The 19,989-nt window shown below is 36.9% G+C and overlaps 2 protein-coding genes across 2 annotated transcripts in view; one reads left to right on the forward strand and one right to left on the reverse strand.

The window, feature by feature from the left end:
- PPM1L (protein phosphatase, Mg2+/Mn2+ dependent 1L) overlaps positions 1-19,989 on the reverse strand; it is a 281,955-nt gene that overhangs the window by 242,715 nt on the left and 19,251 nt on the right. The window lies entirely within an intron of this gene.
- Positions 5,381-5,683, forward strand: LOC113254144 (40S ribosomal protein S27-like). The gene has a single exon (XM_044383533.3). It carries the CDS (start codon positions 5,387-5,389, stop codon positions 5,627-5,629), a length of 243 nt encoding a protein of 80 aa, XP_044239468.2. The 5' UTR covers positions 5,381-5,386; the 3' UTR covers positions 5,630-5,683.

Consider the following 19,989-nt stretch of genomic DNA (forward strand, 5'->3'; position numbering starts at 1 on the left):
AGGGAGAGTGAAAGGACAGGAAGCACATTTCACTGAGCTCCTACCAAGTACCTAATAAAAGACATTATCTCATTTTATCCACACTCCTATCCTATGAAACTGGTGTTCTAACACCTGTTTTACAGATGAGGCACAGAGAAGCTAGGAGACAGAGTTAGGAATGGGCATAACCAAATTTAAATATAGATCCTTCCAACTCCAAAGTTGGAGCCCTTAATCATTATGCTCCTCTGCTTCCCTGGGATAGCCAAAGGTACCAGCTATAAAAGGGAGAACATTCAAAATAAATGAGTCCCACAAAAGGAAAAATACAGTTACAAAGCTGATACTTCTGTGATCCCTCTATGTGTACATTCTACTCAGGGTTTCTTATTTTTTCAGATCACCCAAAAAAGACACTTAATGTGCTAATTGATGTAAAAGACACTTTCGAAAATTGAGGTTGAAAGGTAGATTCAGAAGCAAAGTAGCAGAGATGCAGCCCAAAAATACCTTCCACGGAGTCTAGGAAGCTCATTCTACCCCTTCCGCCAGGCCCACCCCTAACTCCAGCCCCTGGTCAGATGCAACGTCTTAACCTATCTTTTGGATATATATATCCAAAAGGAAAAGATGATGGGAGCAAAAGATGATGCTTGCAGGTTTTCTTTTGCTCTACTCCATTCTTTCATAATGGCATCTAAGCAAACAGCATGAACCTTTACCTAAGATGTACATAAGATGTTCAAAGAAAGTTGAAAAGATTTATTCTTTTAAGTATTCCCAGGCCAGGGTTTGCTAAACTCTCAGCTTTGAATTAGGAGGAGGTAGAGAGGAGGAATTCTGTTTCCCTAAAGGGAAACAACTAGTTGAAATCACTAGCACTGAGTACTGGTTAGCAAAACCACTCTGAGATCAAAGAGCTACAGACAAAAACTGCTGAGGGAACCCTGTGAAGCTTTACAAAGAGGTAAGTGGGGGAATGTTTGTGGTTTTCCTAAAAGTAGATAGGAATATAATTAAGCAGTGACAAGATAGTTTAAATTCACCTGGGGAAATGTACTTAACTTGTAAATATAATTTGGCTTACTTCAAAACTGTTCAATGTTGTGTCAAGATAAATTTGCTATACAAAGTTATTCATTACTGTTTTATCTTCTCAATGAAATCCTGAAACAGCATTAACAGGCACAAATAATGTCCCTGACTTTACAGCTGGAGAAAAGGAGGCTGGTGGTGATCCACAGCACTGCCGAGTTACACGCGACAGTCAGAACTGGGGTCTGAGGGTTGCCTTGCTAACTTTAGAGCAGCAGTTTCCACATAGGGTGATTTTTGCCTCCTGAAGGATATTTGGTCATGTCTGAAAACAGTTTTGTTTGTCACAGTCTGGGATGGGGTTGAGCAGGAGCCAAGGTTGCTGCTAAACACCCTACAATGAACAGGACAGCCTCCACGACACTGAAGGATTATCTAGCCCAAAAGGCCAACCGTATCTGGGTTGAGAAACCCTGATCTAAAGTTAATTAGAAAAAGAGCATATTTTTGGGATAGATGGATGGATAGATAGATAGATAGATAGATAGATAGATAGAGTTGGAAAAATTACTGGGGAAAACAATACTTATTGATGGATCAACATTTTGAAGATGAAAAGGTATAGCAATACATTGCACAGTCTGCTGTTTGGGTGGGACTTGCCCATCCTCCGGTCCAGAAGTAACATTTCTTCCTAAAAGTGTTGTTCCCTGCATGGTAGGGTGAGGTTCACCAACTAACGTGCAAGAAGCAGCTTTTCTTTTCAGTTAGACATGGACCCAGTCAAGACAACCAAAACTAATCTACCAGGTTCAGCACTGCCTCAAATCAGATCATGTCACTATCACCCCCTGGGTTTCTTCCTTCCATAAAGTGGAGGTAACACTCTTGCTCTCAGAGGGTGTTGTTTGGATTAATCAGCCCATTAAGAACTGCATGTTTTATAATGAGCACAAAAGAGGCTAACTGTTTTTAGATGTTATAAATGATGCTTGTTGCTTAGAACAATTGAAAGAATAATATTATAAAGATGCAACTCAAACTACAAGGTGAACAACATATCTTCCCCCAATCCCAGACCAAATGCCTTTCAGTGAATATTCTGACTTAAAATTTCATATTATTTGCATGTGGCTGGAAGCTAGAGTTTTATCATGAAGACAGCTATTTGCATGAGGCCACCTGTCACAGTAGGGTTCTCAAATACTTTAGCCAACTCAGAATGTATTTTTCCTACTCACCAACTATCAGATTTAATATAGTGATCATCTTTTCTCTAAACAGTCCAACAAGTAATCTGACATCCCAGATCACAGAACCTGAATGTACATAACACATTAAAACAATTTTCCCATAAGCCAGAAGTTGCACCTTTCCAGATAAAAAACAAGGATAACAAAATCAGAATTCAACTTCTAAAATTAAACCTATATAAGAATTAAATTGCATGGAAAATAGCATGCACACCACTTTAATAAGCTGAAATTAAACAATGTGCACAACTACCGTACACATGGAAAGAAGCAGCTCTCACCATATTTCCTATCATAAAACACATTTGAAGGTGGGGGATGGGGGTGCGGGGGGTGGTTGGGAGAAGACTGATGGCTTTTTATTCAGCAAGGTTACCATAGGTCACCTCCCACTCCACAGATAGCAACTTGAGACAGAAACGGGTAAATGCGGCCCTTGAGTTATTACAGTCCCTCTCCTCAGCAGCGTACTCTCTCAATCTCAAACTATGGCCCCTCCAGTTCCCATCCAGCTCTAAGATACCATTTTTCTAGTACTTGAAAAAGGTTAACAGATTGTTAATAACCTACACATTTCAAATCTTTTCTCTTTCTATCAAAAATTCCTAAATCTTACTCCATGCTCAAGGAGGCAGAGCATAATACCCCAGTCCTTAAGTGTGGGCTGCACACTGCTCCAAAGAGCACAATATGAAAAACGGGGAAGGAAGGGAAGAGTAACTTTACAATGATAAGCACTATCTAAAGTCAGATGACCCAGGTCGATATCAACAGTCATAAGTCAGGTTGACTATGTACCCTTGATATGATGTGGTAAGAATGGCACTTTAGCTCTATGGTCTTCTTCCCTAAAAAACGATAACCCCAATTTAACCATGAGAAAAACATCTGAAAAAGCCAAACTGAGAGACATTCCACAGTGAGCTTTCCTGGTTGGTAATCATCTATATCAATGTGCCTCAGGGTGATGCATTCTGAGGCCATGGAAGCTTCCCTTGTGGGACCCTCCCATACCTGGCCCTGTGCATCACTTCACTGGCTGGTCTTGATTTGTATTCTTTATAATAAAACTGTAATCATAAGTATAGCACTTTCCTAAGTTCTGGGTCATTCCAGAGAATTACTGAACCTGAGGAATAGTTAGTGGAAACCCCTGAATTTATACAGCTCCTTAGTCAGAAACCCCGAAGCCTCCTGCTGATATATGAAATGAGAAGAGTCTCGTGGAGAACTGTTACCTCAACCTGTGAGTGTGCACTAACTCTGGGTGGTTAGCAGCAGAGTTGCTCTGCAACTAAAAATTTCATTTCTTAACAATGTATCAATATTGGTTCCTCAATTTTGACTAAGGTACCATACTAGTGTAAGATGTTAGTAAGAGCAGAACTGGATGTAGAACATGTGGGAACTCTCTGTACTATCTTTACAACTATTCTAAAAAATTTATTTTAAAAAATATACCTTTATCTTTAATCTAAGTTACCATCAAATATGAGTGATGTTCAGAACAAATTCGTTACTTATGTGGTCACATAACTTCGTATTATGCTACAATATCCCAAGAAGAGTTATCATAAACTAAATGTCACTAAGAAAAATAATTAAAAGTTAATTATATGAGCATATTACTTTAATCACCTCTCATTAGTTAACATAAAAATTAGTTATGTGTATTAGGCCTCACTTTGATTTTTAATCCACTTATTTCACTATATTAAGATAAGGCTCTCATTCTCATTCTCCCCAAAGGATAATATTATGTATATTATCTGGGTTCATGCTGAGATTAGACTATTACCACAACAGTTCAGCCATGATAATTAACACACATCCATAGATCTTAGGCTTCTGAGAAACTCCAAACTCCCCTCACACCAAACTCCAGATGCTGGCCTATGAGGTCCCTCAAGATCTGGCCCTTGTCTGAACAGTTCAGCCTTCTATTCCTGGAGCATAAGAAGCTCACTACCACCTTTCTCCTACCTGGTGCCTCTGCCTGGAACGTTCTACCTCCAGATCTTAACACTGCTGGCTCCTTCTTGTTATTCGGGTCTCAGTAAACTGTCACTTTATGCAAAAGGCCTTTCCTGTCCATCCAATCTAAAGAAGTACTTCTAACACTGGATTTCTATCTCTCCTGGTTTATGTTTGTTTTTGTTTTTTTTTATCACATTGCTAATCACCACCTGATATTTTCTAGTTTGTTTTTTATCTCTTTCCATCTATGCATCAGAACGCAAATTTCATAAGAACACAGACACTGCCTGCCTTAATCGTTGCTCTAAGGCCCCCTGGAACAGTGCCTGCAACAGAGCAGGTGCTCAATAAATAGTTTTTGAATGAACGAATGAAGTGGAACCAGACTTAAAGAAAACCATGCAATAAAACTAAATTATAAGCTATTAAGGGGAAAGGACTTAATTTATTATGAAATTTATTAGGGGCGCCTGGGTGGCACAGCGGTTAAGCGTCTGCCTTCGGCTCAGGGCGTGATCCCGGCGTTATGGGATCGAGCCCCACATCAGGCTCTTCTGCTATGAGCCTGCTTCTTCCTCTCCCACTCCCCCTGCTTGTGTTCCCTCTCTCGCTGGCTGTCTCTATCTCTGTCGAATAAATAAATAAAATCTTAAAAAAAAAAAAAAGAAATTTATTAAATGCTAATTATGCTCCAGGTTCGTCAGATACATTATCTCATTAAATCTTCACAAAACCCTGCAAAGGACATATCATTATCCCCATTTACTATTTACAGAAGAAGGCTGGGAGAAGCCTAATAAGTAGTTCAATGGCAAAAGTAACATGACTTCACATTTCATTGACTCAAAGCCTGTGTGCTCTTTCTACTTCTTCTTTAAGGTATAGACCCAATTCTTCACATATGACCCTCTTTAAAAAATGGGCTCATGACAATTGGGAGTCTAGTAGAATGCTGTCCACAGTGACTGTGTTATGACCTTAGCCTGATAAAACTAGCGAGGGAGACCAGAAGACAGAAATGCACTTATGGAGCTGGGCACAGTGCATGAAAATATTGTGAGCTGTGAGGTGTTTACAAGTCGAAGACCTTCTGAATGTATTGGCCACCTTTCCGGCAGTGACGACCTACCCAGGAGAACATGGCCGTCACGAAGGACCTCCTGCACCCGTCCCCGGGAGAGGAAAAGAAGAAGCGCCTGGTGCAGACCCCCAACTCCTACTCCATGGACCTGAAGTGCCCCGGATGCTACAGAGTCAACACCATCTTTAGCCATGCACAAATGGTAGTTCTGTGTGTCCGCTGCTCCACTGCCCTCTGCCAGCCCACAGGAGGAAAAGCAAGGATTACAGAAGGATGCTCCTTCAGGCGGAAGCAGCACTAAAAGCACTCTGAATCAAGATGAGTGGGACGCTATCCCAATAAACAGATTTTGGATTAAATACATAAATAAATAAACAAATAAATGTATTGGCCAAAACACTTAGTTTAAATTCAAATGAAAGATGACTTAAAGAAGCCTTCTAGTGCCCAGAATCCTCGACGAACACTGTACAACCTGCAAATAACTCCACCAGATCAGCTTAACCCTGACTGAATATTCCCTAACAATTTCCTTCCCCTGTCAGACATACACACTTTGACTGACATGAATGAGAAAATATGAAGTTACACGTATAATTCTAAATGCCAACCCTTCAATGACAAGAATATGGCTGGTCTTCCCATGGTAGGTTCTGCTATCCCTCAGCTATTTCCCTGAAGCCTGACTTTGTCCCTCTGTCCTACCTTGACAAAGAAGATCCAACAGCTAAAAATGATAATCTAAACTCTCACAGTGTCAAATATATAAACATCATGTCATTAATTAGTGTTAGACTCCATTAAATAGGCTAATAAACCTATGTTGTAACTAAGAAATATATCAAAGCCCCACTTCACAAAGCACCAAGCCCAAATAGTTACACAGACGGATACTATCAAATTTTCAAAGGAATGGATAATTCTAATGTTATTTAAATTTGTAGGAGTAAAAGGTAGAAAGTTTTAAAATTCTTTGTATATTGCCAGAAAAACACTGATTCAAGCACCCTTTAAAGAAGATAAAAACCCGTAAAGCCATCTCATTTATGATTCATACATTCATATAAATATTAATATAGAAATCCTAATGAAAATATCAATAAACAGAATCCATCAATACTTTAAAAGAATAATACATGCATGATCATGTGAGGCTTTTACTAGTAAGACAAAAATGGTTCAATATTAGAAGATTTACCAGATTTCATTAGCAGATCAAAGGAGAAAAAATGATAATATTTATAAATTTAGAAACATGTTTGATAAAATTCAACATAAGTTCCTAATTTAAAAAATTTTTTTAAGATTTATTTATCATTTTAGAGAGAGAGAGAAAGACAGAGAACACACAGAGCAGAGGGGAAGAGGGAGAGGGAGTGAGAGTCCCAAGCAGACTTCACACTGAGCATGGAGACCCACTCAGGGCATGATCCCACCACCCTCGAGGTCACGACCTGAGTCAAAACCAAGAGTCAGACACTCAATTGACTGTGCCACCCAGGCACCTCTTAAAAATTCTTAATAAAACAAAGAAAAGTAGTTATAGTTCCTTAACATGATTATATGGGGGGGGATCTGAAATCCAAGGTCTATATTATGACTAATGACAAAATTCTAGAAACAATCTTACTAAATTCAGGAACAAAACATAGATACACACTATCACCACTATTATTTAACATTATCCTAAAAGTATGAATCAATGCAATTAGAAGAGAGAAAGAAATGAGATGCAAACAGCAAAGGAAGAGGCAAAATTATCAGTATTTACATTTAATGTAATTAAAAAAGAAGACCTATGAGATGAAACTGGAAAAACTATTATAAACAGTAAGACAATCAATATAGCACCTTTCCTGAATAAAAAAATAAATAAAACTCAGAAAACATTATGCCAAAAAGGATCTTATTTATAAGATCAGTAACTAAACAAAAAATCTTAAGAATAAGTTTAATAACAAATATAAAAAAAGGGGCGCCTGGGTGGCACAGCGGTTAAGCGTCTGCCTTCGGCTCAGGGCATGATCCCGGCGTTATGGGATCGAGCCCCACATCAGGCTCTTCTGCTATGAGCCTGCTTCTTTCTCTCCCACCCCCCCTGCTTGTGTTCCCTCTCTCGCTGGCTGTCTCTCTCTCTGTCGAATAAATAAATAAAATCTTTAAAAAAAAAATGTAAAAAAAATCTATATGAACTTTAAGACTCCAGAAAGCCATAATACAGTCTCAAATAAATTTTAAAGGTATCCTGTTCCTGGGTATTGTAAAATTATCAACTTATCTCAATTAAATTATAAAGGTAATGCAATCTCAATAAGAATACTAACAGATTTTTGTCATTGTTGTCATCTGCAAACAGATAAGCTGATTCTAAAGGTCAGATAATAAAATGAAACATGCTAGTATAGCCAGGAAAATTCTAGATTTTAAAATACTATAAGGTTTTAATAATTAAAAGTTTGCACTGGGTGCATGAAAAGCAATGAAATAGAAGAAATGTCCAGCAATAGACCCACTTATATAAGAATTTAGTATACAATAAAACTGTACTTCAAATAGGTGGAGAAAAGATAGAGTCTAGGAGGCTGAAAAAATAAAACTAAATTTCTATCTACCTTGTTTCTCTAACATAATAAATTCTGATTGACCAAAGATAAAAATAACTAATCCATGAAAATACTAGAAGAAAACAACAGATAATCTCTCTTGCCTCTAAATGTGAAAGTACTTTCTAAGTAAAACACAAAATCCCAAAACTTTATAAATAGCTAAATTTGACAGCATAAGAATTTTTAAATATACAAAGAAAAAAGTGTCATAAGTCAAAACCTAAACAACAAACTGCAAAATATATTGTCAGCACATATGACAAAGGGCAAATTTTCTTATACAGAGAGAAGAGAACTCTTACAACTTGATCAGAAAAAGCCCAATGAAGCAATAAGAAAAAGGCAAAGGACATGAAACCAGAAGATCACAAAACAAATACTAACAAATGGCTTTAATCCATAAGAAGATGTTCAACTTTAGTCAGAAAGAAAAGTTAAAATAAGATAACATTTTCACCTAGCCAACAGGCAAAAGTCAAAAAGATCTCAAATGCAGTGTTCTGGTTAAAATGTGGGGATTCAGGTACTCTCACATAGCACTAATGGAAGTATAAATTGGTCAACTCCCATGAACCTCCTTTTGACCATATCTACCAAAATTGAACCATATACTCTTTGACCCAGCTTCTAGAATTACACTTCTAAAAATTTATCCCAAAGATACACACATGGGAAAGATATATGTAAAAAAAAAAAAAGATAAATTATTATATATAACTGCCTATAAGAGCAAAAACCTGGGGAAATTTTAAATGTCCACTGGCAAGGGATGGTTAAATAATGAACAGTTCACCCAGACAATGGAATACTGAGCAGCCAGTAAAAAGGACTGCAATGGACCTGAAAAAGTACAAGGAGCTGTAGAGTTTACATATGTACCCATTTGTATGAAAAGGGAACTGGAATCACATACGTTTGTGCATGCCTAAACTATTACTCAAGATACCCAACGGGAAACTGATAAATACTTGTTTCTCTGGAGTAGAAGGGAATTTAATTTGCTATTGAACATTATTTTTATAGTGTTTGAGTTTTTTAGTTTGGACATTTTTATTCTATATACATAATAATATATTCATATTATATTAATAGTCATATTATATGTAATATATTATATATACATTATATATTATTATAATACAATATATTAGTATGATATGTTAATATAATTAATATATTAATATAATAATATATAATATATATTGCTATATATTATATGTAATATATATTATATATAGATAGATAATATAATTTTTTTTAAGTAGGCTCCACACCCAACATGGAGCCCAATGTGGAGCTTGAACTCACAACCCTGAGATCAAGACCTGAGCTGAGACCAAGATTCAGACACTTAACCAACTGAGCCACCCAGGTGCCCCCAGTTTGGGCATTTTTAAGTTAAAAAAAGAATATATCTTTCATCTTAGTTTCAGACATGTTACTTACAAAATACCAATTTTACTTTTAAATAAATGTTTTTTTCTTCTTAAGTAAATAAAATAACCTCTTACTATTTCTTACACAAAGCTTAAAATTATACAGAACATTCACAATGTTCTAGGAAGTGAACTTTTAAAATTCCTTCCTATAAAAACATATATACTAGGACCCTTAAGCATAAGTCATTAGACCACTGGTTTTGAATACCTAGCACACTGGTTAACAATAAAAACATATATACTAGGACCCTTAAGCATAAGTCATTAGACCACTGGTTTTGAATACCTAGCACACTGGTTAACAAAGCGTAAGCAAATACTTTATAAATGGTTGTTGGATGAGATAAAGCAAAAATGAACTGGGTAAAACAAAACGTGCTTCCCAGGATTAGTCTTTCATATATGAGAAACAACTTCCGTGTTGTGTCAAAGGCTTAGAAAGTTTTCAGTCACCCTCAGAACAACCACAGAGCCAGATATACTGGTTAGAGTGGATTCTTGACAAGATACTCTTTCCCAAACAATCACCACTTTTGTCTTCCCAATTCTGTCTTGTTGATCAGCACATCTTTTCTTCAATCTCCCAGTTCTTCCCTTAGGTAAGGTTTATCTGGGACAAACAGAAGTACCTTCCTTTCAATGAACCCAACTGACCACTGATCTATCCAAAATTCAGTACTTATCCAAAATTCTGTGCTTACTGCGTAGCAGGAGCACAATAAGAATTTGTTGAGATAAATTAACATTTGACAGGGTAATTATACAAGGAAATGAATTCAACTTTGGGTGAGAGAGCACGTAGGGAAAAAAACAAAAACAATCTTTTTAAGTACTATTTATTAAGTATAAAGCCCAACCTTTTGTGGACTGTTGAACACACGATGTAAACTTCAGAGCCTACAAATTCTTCCCTGTTTTACAGGGACTAGAGTATGTGTAACCTGACCTCATTTTACAGTGTGTGGCATTTTTTTTTTCCCGTTTTCTCTTTCAACAGTGAGTAATATCCATTAAAGCTCCAGCATTTTCTGAAAGATACTCTTATTGCTGATTAACTATTCATATAGTAGAAGATGGTTTGCTTGGCCCTTTACAACTTTTTCCAGTCCATTATCAATATCAAGTCACAGTCCAACAGCCACACAGTGCCAGTATATGATGCTATATATGAATGAAACAGTGTGGCAGATGAGAACAGTATCAAAACATTTAAAACATACAGTGAAGATACAGATATATCCATCCTAAAATTAATTTGCTACAAGTTACCCTAATAGAATGAAAACATTACTGCACATTCAAAGATGCCAAATCCATTATTAGGTAGTTGCTCAGGGGATAACTGAATTCAACTTGTTTATTTTAAATAGTAGTTCACAGTCATCATGCAGCCTTCCCAGATACTTCTGACCTAAAACAAATTTAGGTTTCTCTTCCAAATTCTTCTTTGGTACTTCAAAAACTTACTGCTAGCGCCATCTCTTCTACCTCTAAGGCATTTCTTCAGTCCAATAACTGACTCCCAAGAAGGCAGTTCTAATCAAGCATCCCTACATAATTATAGAGTCTTTGGGAAACTCCAGGAGACCATGCAGATTCAAGAGTGAAAAAAAAGAGTCATTTAATCAAGGGCTGGGGTGGGGGGAGTGGCTTTTTTTTTTAGTGAATCCAGTTAGTCACAAACTTTTGATGCCTTCTATTTAATGTCTTTACGTAGTACACGATAAATACCATTCTATTTGTGAGAATCACTGGAAGGTGTGCAGGTTCAACTATATCACCATGATGAAATATTTGTGCCTAAAAAAATTCAGATGAGATGGAAGTCATTTGGTCAAAATCTTTGGATAAAAACTGCTCTGAGGGAGGAGGCCTCTTTAAGAGTTCTGGACTCACGGTCTTCTTTCATGATGAACAGACCCAGCTTTGGAAGCATGCACATTTCTGCAGTGGCTCTGAAGTTCTACTAGACCGGGAACAGATGATGGTGATTTTTTTATGTCTTCTTTTTATTAGTATTATTATTCTAATTCCAATATGGTAAAGTGTTATATTAGTTTCGGGTGCACAATATAGTGATTCAACAGTTCCATACATCGCCCAGTGCTCATCACGACAAGTGCACTCTTTAATCCCCATCACCTATTTCACCCATCCCTCTACCACCTCCCTCTGGTAACCGTCAGATTGTTCTCTATAGTTAAGAGTCTGTTTCTTGGTTTCTCTCTTTTTTTTTCTTTTGCTTATTTGTTTTGTTTTTTTTTTAATTCCACATATGAGTGAAATCATATGGTATGTGTCTTTCTCTGACTGACTTATTTCGCTTAGCATTATACTCTCTAGCTCCATCCATGTCATTGCAAATGGCAAGATTTCATTCTTTTTTATGGCTGAATAGTATTCCATTGTGTATATATACCACCTCCTCTTTTTTCTTTTTTTTCCTTTTTTAAGTTTTCTTTAAATTCCAGTTAGGTAACACCAAGTGCAATATCAGTTTCTGGTGCACAATACAGTGATTCAACACTTACATACAACATCCAGTGCTTGTCACAACAAGTGCACCCATTAATTCCCATCATCTACTAATCCATCTTCCTACCCACCTCCCCTCTGGTAACCATCAGTTTGTTCTCTATAGTTAAGAGTCTGTTCCTTGATTTGCCTCTCCCTCTCTCTCTTTTTCCCTATTGCTCATTTGTTTCATTTCTTAAATTCCACATATGAGTGAAATCATATGGTATTTGTCTTTCTCTGACTGACTTGCTTCACTTAGCATAACACTCTAGCTCCACCCATGTCATTGCAAATGGCAAAATTTCATTCTTCTTGATGGCTGAGTAATATCCCATTCTGTCTATATAGCACATCTTCTTTATTCATTCATCAGTCAATGGACATTTGTGCTCTTTCCATGATTTGGCTATTACAGATAATACTGCTATAAATAAACATTGGGTGCAGTATCCCTTTGAAGTATTTTTGTATTTTTTGGGTAAATACCTAGTAGTGCAATTGTTAGATCATAGGATAGTTCTATTTTTAACTTTTTGAGGAAATTCCATACTGTTTTCCACAGTGGCTGCACCAGTTTGCATTCCCATCAACAGTACAAAAGGGTTCCCCTTTCTCCACAACCTGACCGACACTTGTTGTTTCTTGTGTTGCTACGTTAGCCATTCTGACAGGTGTGAAGTGATATCTCATTGTGGTTTTGATTTGCATTTCCCTGATAATCAGTGATGTTGAGTATCTTTTCATGTGTCTGTTGGCCATCTATATGTCTTCTTTGGAAAAATGTCTATTCATGCCTTCTGCCCATTTTTAACTGGATTATTCATTTTGGGGGTGTTCAGTTTTATAAATTCTTTATATATTTTGGATACTAATCCTTTATCAGATATGTCATTTGCAAATATCTTCTCCCGTTCCATAGGTTGCCTTTTAGTTTTGTTGATTGTTTCCTTCGCTGTGCAGAAGCTTTTTATTTTGATGAAGTCCTAATAGTTTGTTTTTACTTTTGTTTCCCTTGCCTCAGGAGACATAGCTAGAAAAAAGTTGCTATGACTGATGTCCAAGAGGTTACTGCCTGTGTTCTCTTCTAGGATTTTTATGGTTTCAGGTTTCACATTTAGGTCTTTCATCCATTTTGAATTTATTTTTCTGTGTGGTGTAATAAAGTGGTCCAGTTTCATTCTTTTGCATGTTATTGTTCAGTTTTCCCAACACCCTGGGTTGAAGAGACTGTCCTTTACCCACTGGATATTCTTTCCTGCTTTGTCAAAGATTAGCTGACCATATAATTGTGGGTTCATTTCTGGGTTTTCTACTCTGTTCCATTGATCTATGTGTCTATTTTTGTGCCAGTACCATACTGTGTTTTTTTTAAGTACCATACTGTCTTGATCATTACAGCTTTGTAATATAACTTGAAGTCCAGAATTGAGATGCCTCCAGCTTTGCTTTTCTTTTTGAAGATTGCTTTTTGAAGATTGCTTTGGTCTTTTGTGGTTCCATACAAATTTTGGGATTGTTTGTTCTAACTCTGTGAAAAATGCTGGTGGTAATTTGATAGGGATTGCATTAAACGTGTAGATTGCTTTGGGTAGATAGACATTTTAACAATATTTATTCTTCCAATACATGAGCATGGAATGTCTTTCCATTAATTTGTGTCATCGTCAACTTCTTTCATCAGTGTTTTACGGTTTTCAGAGTACAGCAGACCACAGTAATTTTTAAGAAAGATTACTGAGAGTATGTATCAATCACCATCTTAGAAGGAAAAAAATTTTTAACCCTTCCAGAAACTGTAAACAGTGTTAAAATGTAGAACAACACAATTCAGTAAATAAGCATTGCCACAGTATATTTAAAAGTTAAGTAAAAATTAAGCAGGTTATATGATTAGACATAAAAACAGTTTAAGTATAAACTCTATAAAGTGAGAGGCAGGATGACAACTCTCTTTTTATACTTAACAATTCTTCTAAGCTTTACATACCTAAAATTTTTTTTCAATCAGTATATATTACTTTTGAAATAATAAAAATACAGATTCAAAAAAATATTAATCTAAATTGTTAATCTCAACTTTAAATAAGTTAATCCCAGTCATATAGAAATAATCAATTCCAATTCTTCAGAAATCAACTAAGTGTAAATACAAATACATTTTATGCATTTTTTTTTCAAAAACTAGTTAAAGAAACAAACTTAAACCTTCCCATATAAGCCAAAAGAACTGATTTCTCAATCCATTAAAGTAATAAAACAGAGCCCAGATTTGGCAGATAATCAGAAATCCTCAACATGCTCAGTTAGTTTCGTGGGAACTACACTGTAATTCACATGCACTGAAATTTTCTTAAGTGATTATAACTAAACATATGTCATTTTATGTCCTAGAACAATTTCAGTCAATGTGGTTTTGGTGGTAGTGCTGAAAATGCACTCCCAAGTCAAATTTAGGAGGGACAGTAGATGGGACAAACCTCTATGTAAAAGGTCACACAGCTGTCAGGACACCCTGTAGAAGAAAGACTTCTATGAAATAAAGATAGTTAATGACATTTATTTGGCAAAATTATTAAATAAACAGAATGGAGAGAGTGACTGTCAATGGGTAGAGGTTTCTTCTCAAGGGTGAAGACTGAGATAGTGGTGGTAAATATCCGTACAAAATCCTCTTCATCTGCATACTTTAAAGGGGTAGATTTTATGGTATGTGAATTATATCTTAATTTTTTAAAACTAACTAATAAATCTCAAGAAATAAAACAATGGCCAAAAATGACTAATGTCATTCTGAAATGCATGTATAATATTTTAGCAGAGCCATCAGCTGGGCCCAGAAAGTTAAACAAGACACATAAAGCAAGGCTAATGTCCTGGTGATTTCAGAGTTAATGTGTTTGGTACTTTGATTTTAAAAAGAAGATATAAAAAGCCTGGAACTCAACCCCCCAATTTTTATTCTTCCTCTGAGAAGCTGCCTTCTGAAAAATTCCCCATGGTTTTCTAAATATGTCCAGACAAAGGCAAAGGAAACACATTGAAGTCCATTACTTCCAGAAGTAGCCAGTCCTTCAGCCTTATCAACTTGTTCAATGGCAGGAGATGAGCGCCCACAAGTGCACCCAGCACTGTGACACCTTCCTCCACCATAGGATTTCTTTCATGTGCCTTTAGCTCTTTTGAGTGTGGAATGCTTTTAGAGAAGGCATCTAAGAGGTCTGTGCAGCTAAGCCAATTTCCTTTTCTTTTAGTACAATGGACAACTTTTTGGTTTCAATGGACTTCTATAGTATGGATAAATAAAAGCAAAGAACACATCACCTATTTGCAGAGGACAATCTACAGATCATTCAGCCTCTCCATGTCCAAATGCAACAGCCTGCAGGACTGAAATCCCTTTCCAGGAGATGTGCTTTTTAAACCATAAGAAAATAAAAGCATGTAATGAGGCCAGCTAAAACTGTCAGCCATAGCTATTAAGAGTTTACATAAAGCCATACATGAGTGGCTTTGAACGCCAATAAAGAAAAAAACAATTTTTTCCTTAAAAACTAAAGGATAATGGCAAGAAGGGAACATGAGTGGGGCTTCTGGGGTACTGGTAATATTCTGTTTCTTGAGTTAGGTGTTGAAGGCATGTGTCTGATTAGTTTGTGAAAATTCAGCAAGCTGTAGAATTATGACATGCACTTCTTTGAATGTATGGCCATAAAAGGTAAAAAAATAAAAAAAGGGAAATAAAATTGCTGAATAAACATTAAAGACTTCATTAGTTTCTTACCTAAACTAAAACATAAGTTTAAGAGTAAGGATGATGATGATGATGATGATGACAGCTAACTCTTAATAAAGCACTACAATGCCAGGCTAAACCCTTTACGTACACTTTATCTTACAATGAGATAACATACTTTCATATTTTTAAAAAGGGCTGGACCATGTGTGCTCTATAAATATGTCTACAACCTAATATCTAGCAGGGACTGGTATAGCAGGATATTTGGTCCCACTATAAATGACTTTTGAGTAAGTCTAAAGCCCCTACACTGTCAAGAAGGAACGGACCACTTCATCTGAAACACCCACACCCCAAGGATAAACAGGGAGTTCAAAAACAATCAAACTTTTCCTGGGATTTCCTCACTTCCTCCTGCCAATGGGGCTGTCATGAAAGCAGGGCTAGAAAAACAACTATTTTCAACCCAAACATCCCTCGCCACTCCACACGCTCAGGTGGCTGCTCTAGTTGCCCCTATAATTCCACAGAAGTCTGGCTAAGCCTGCAATTCTTAAGGTACATTTTTGAACCTGGGTCCAAAGGAATCTTTGCTAGGTACAAGTAAGAAGCAAATGAATGCCTAGTTTTCTTTTTGTATCCTGAAGACTTCTTAAGACCAAATCCCTACTAATTTAACTTCAGGGGCTAATGAAATTTTGGTATGATGGCATTATATTATATTAAACTGTCAGCTACTAAAATTTAAATTTTGAAAAACCAGTTATCAAGCATCTTCCTTTGCTAGACACTACAGGGTTCTTTATATCCTTTATCTCCACTTAACCCTCGAAATAGCTAACATCTACTGTGCCTACTATGTGCCAGGCATCACAATAAAGTGTTTTACATTCATTAATCCATTTAATGTCAGAACAGCCCTACAAGGTAAATACTAATACAATTATTCTCATTTTTCATATGAAGAACCTGAGGTCTAGAAAAGGTTGAGAAACTTACCAAAGGGCATACAACTAGAAGTGGCTGAGTGGAGACCTGAAGCCAGGCAATTAGGTGTGAGAGTCCTCAGCCTTAACCACTGTACTCCACTGCCCCCACTTCACCACTCACTGAAACAGATATAATCCCCCTGGCAGAGAAGGCAATAATGAGTTCAGAGTACATCATTTACTTGCCCAAGGTCAGAAAGCTAGTAATGAATGGGCCTGGATTCAAACGCAGCCCTACAGGAGGTCAAAGGGCATGCTATTTTTATTCTCCTCCCAGCTTACTGGACTTAGTGATAAAACAGAACTGACGCCTAGCTTCTCCGCAGTGAACCGAGGATTGAAAGGAAGCCATCTAAAGCACATTCCCCCAACACCTCTGCTTGCTTTCTCTAAGCTTCAGGATCTTTTGTATAGTACTGTTCGCTTCTTTCAGAGTTTACATATTTTTTTACAGCAGAAAGTGGCAAAGAAAAGAATGCAATAAGAGGAACAGGTTAGCCATAAGTGACTGCAATACAGAATAAAGCCAGGCAAAGCATTTTTAGACTGTTTACTGCAGAAAATGTATAGTAAGCAGAGCAACTAAGCCCTCTTATTGTGGGTTATGCACAAAAAAGAGAAGAAAATATTTTTCATACCTTATTATTTTACCAGGCAGAGTCTTCAATGTGTTATTCAAGTGTTTGGATGTGTTTGAGAGAGTTTCTGGGCCCAAAGCCTTAAAGTCCTCAAGATAGGTTTTCTGCAAAGTCTGCTTCCCAAGGATAGGGCATGGTTTCTCTGCCTTGGCACTACTGACACTTAGGGTGCATAATTCTTTGTTGTATGGGGATGTCCTGTGTATTGTAGGATGTCTAGCAGTATCTTTAGTTTCTACGCACTATATACCAGTAATATAACTTCTCCCATGCCCCCTGCAGTTGTGACAACCAGTATGTCTCCAAACATTGCAAAAAGTCCTCTAGGGGAGGGGCACTTGGGTGGCTCAGTCAGTCAACTCAGTCAGCTCTTGGTTCGGCTCAGGTGATGATCTCGGGTCATGATCTCGGGTCATGAGATGGAGCCCTATGGTGGGCTCATGCTGAGCATAGAGTTAGCCTGAGATTCTTTCCCCCCTCCTTCTCCCTCCTCTTCTGCTCCTCCCCCTGCTTGTTCATGTGTGTGTGTGCATGCTCTCTCTCTCTCTAAAATAAATAAGTAAAATCTTAGACCTAAAATCTTAAAAAAAAAAAAAAAAGTTCTCTAGGGGAAAAAAAATCATCCCATGTTGAGAAACATTGGAACAAGTCTCCAATTCTAATAATTAAAACTATTCTTACTTTTGGCCTCCTCTCACTTTTGTGCTTATTTGTATTATTCTCATCTGTAGTGGTTGCTTTATAAACATCCTTATTTGTTTTACATATTCAGACAGGAACCATGTTTATACTTTTAAATCTCCCACAGCTGCAAGTCATTCGTTCTGTTTAAAGGACTCAACAAAATGTCAAAATGTCAAGAAATCCAGGTGCTCCTTAAAAAAATAGTAACTCTGAAGAAAGGGTATATGGGAGTTCCTTGTACTAATCTTATAACTTTTCTGTAAGTTTGAAATTATATCAATGTAAAAAGTTGCAAAAATATTTTTAGAAATATAAGAGAACATATTTGCAAATCATATCTAACAAGGTGTTAATATTTAGAACACAAAAACTGCTAAAACTCAACAACTACAAAAAACAAATAACCTGGTTAAAAAATGGGCAGAAGACTTGAATAGACATTTCTCTAAAGATGATATACAAATGGCCAATAAGGATATGAAAATATACTCAACATCATTAATCATTAAAGAAATGCAAATCAAAATCACAAGGTATTGCTTCACATCCGTAAGGATGGCTACTATTTAAGAAACAGAAAATAATAGTTTTGGCGAATATGTACAGAAGTAGGAACCCTTGTGTGCTGTTAGTGGGAGTGTAAAATGGGGCAACCACTATGGAAAACAGCATGGCAGTTCCTCAAAAAAATTAAAAATAGAGCTACCATATGATCCAGCCATCTCCCTTCTAGGTATATATCCAAAAGAACTGAAAACAAGATCTTGAAGAAATATTTACATACCTATGTTCATAGCAGTATTATTCACAATAGCAAAGAGATGGAAACAACCCAGATAGCCATTGCCAGATGAATGGATAAACCAAATGTGGTACATACATACCATAGAATAATATTCAGCCTTAAAACAGAAGGAATTCAGGGTTCCTGGGTGGCTCAGTCGGTTAAGCATCTGCCTTCAGCTCAGGTCATGATCTCAAGGTCCTGGGATCAAGTCCACATGGGCTCCCTGCTCAGTGGGGAGTCTGCTTCTCCCTCTACCTCTGCCCCCCACCCTGCTTGTACGCATGCTCTCTCTGCCTCTCGTTTAAATAAATAAATAAAATCTTTAAGGGAAAAAAAGGAAGGAAATCTTATTGCATTCTACAACATGGGTGTATTTTGAGAACATTTTGCTAAGTGAAATAAGCCAGTCACAAAAAGACAAATACTGAATGATTAATTTAAGAAACATTTATGGGGTACCCACTCTGTATAAAACACCAAGGTGGTACAGTATACCCGGAAGTAGACATACAAGAACCAGTGAGTAGAAACAGGCATAATGCTAGCTTAAATATCCCTACCCATAACTTCTACCCAATTTCAGGAAAGTAAAAATGTTTTTCAACTCAGATTCAATACTGCCAAGGAAATATCATGTTTTTATCCTGAGACCTCAGCTTTCTCTGAAATGATGATTAGTAATAATTGCATGGGTGAAAAAAACCACAAAGCAACTTCTGTTTCCCATGACTGGAGGAGCTGAGAAAGGTAGCTAATGGTGTTACCTGTTAAGAACTGAGTTACTATGGTTTTCAATATGATTCATAAAGCTCCCCAAAGTAGAAAATGTCCCTTTTGTACATGAGAATTCTATAAACTACTTCATGTTGGACATTTTCTAAAAATGCCATTCCTTTAACTCAATAATTAGCATAGAGGAAACAAGTATATTTTGATGACATTATATAAAATAAAATAAGGTTGATGATTTCTATTCCTTTCAAAAGTATTCCCACACTATCAATAAGCTGTTTTCCACTCATACAACTTTTTGATGCCTCTCTTCTTTGGCTGAATATAAACCAAGAATGTTTGAGCTTCAAATCTTTCGTGGGGAGGGGGGAATTAGCGGGACGGGGGCAGGGGCATAAAAAAGAGAGAGAGAGAATCTTAAGCTCCACACCCAGCGTGGAGCCCAAGTGGGAGGGGGGGTTGATCTCACGACCCCGAGAGATCAGGACCTGAGCAGAAATCAAGAGTGGGATGCTTAACCAACCGAGCCTCCC

This window comes from Ursus arctos, unplaced genomic scaffold, assembly GCF_023065955.2.
Source record: "Ursus arctos isolate Adak ecotype North America unplaced genomic scaffold, UrsArc2.0 scaffold_20, whole genome shotgun sequence".
Lineage (NCBI taxonomy): Eukaryota > Metazoa > Chordata > Mammalia > Carnivora > Ursidae > Ursus > Ursus arctos.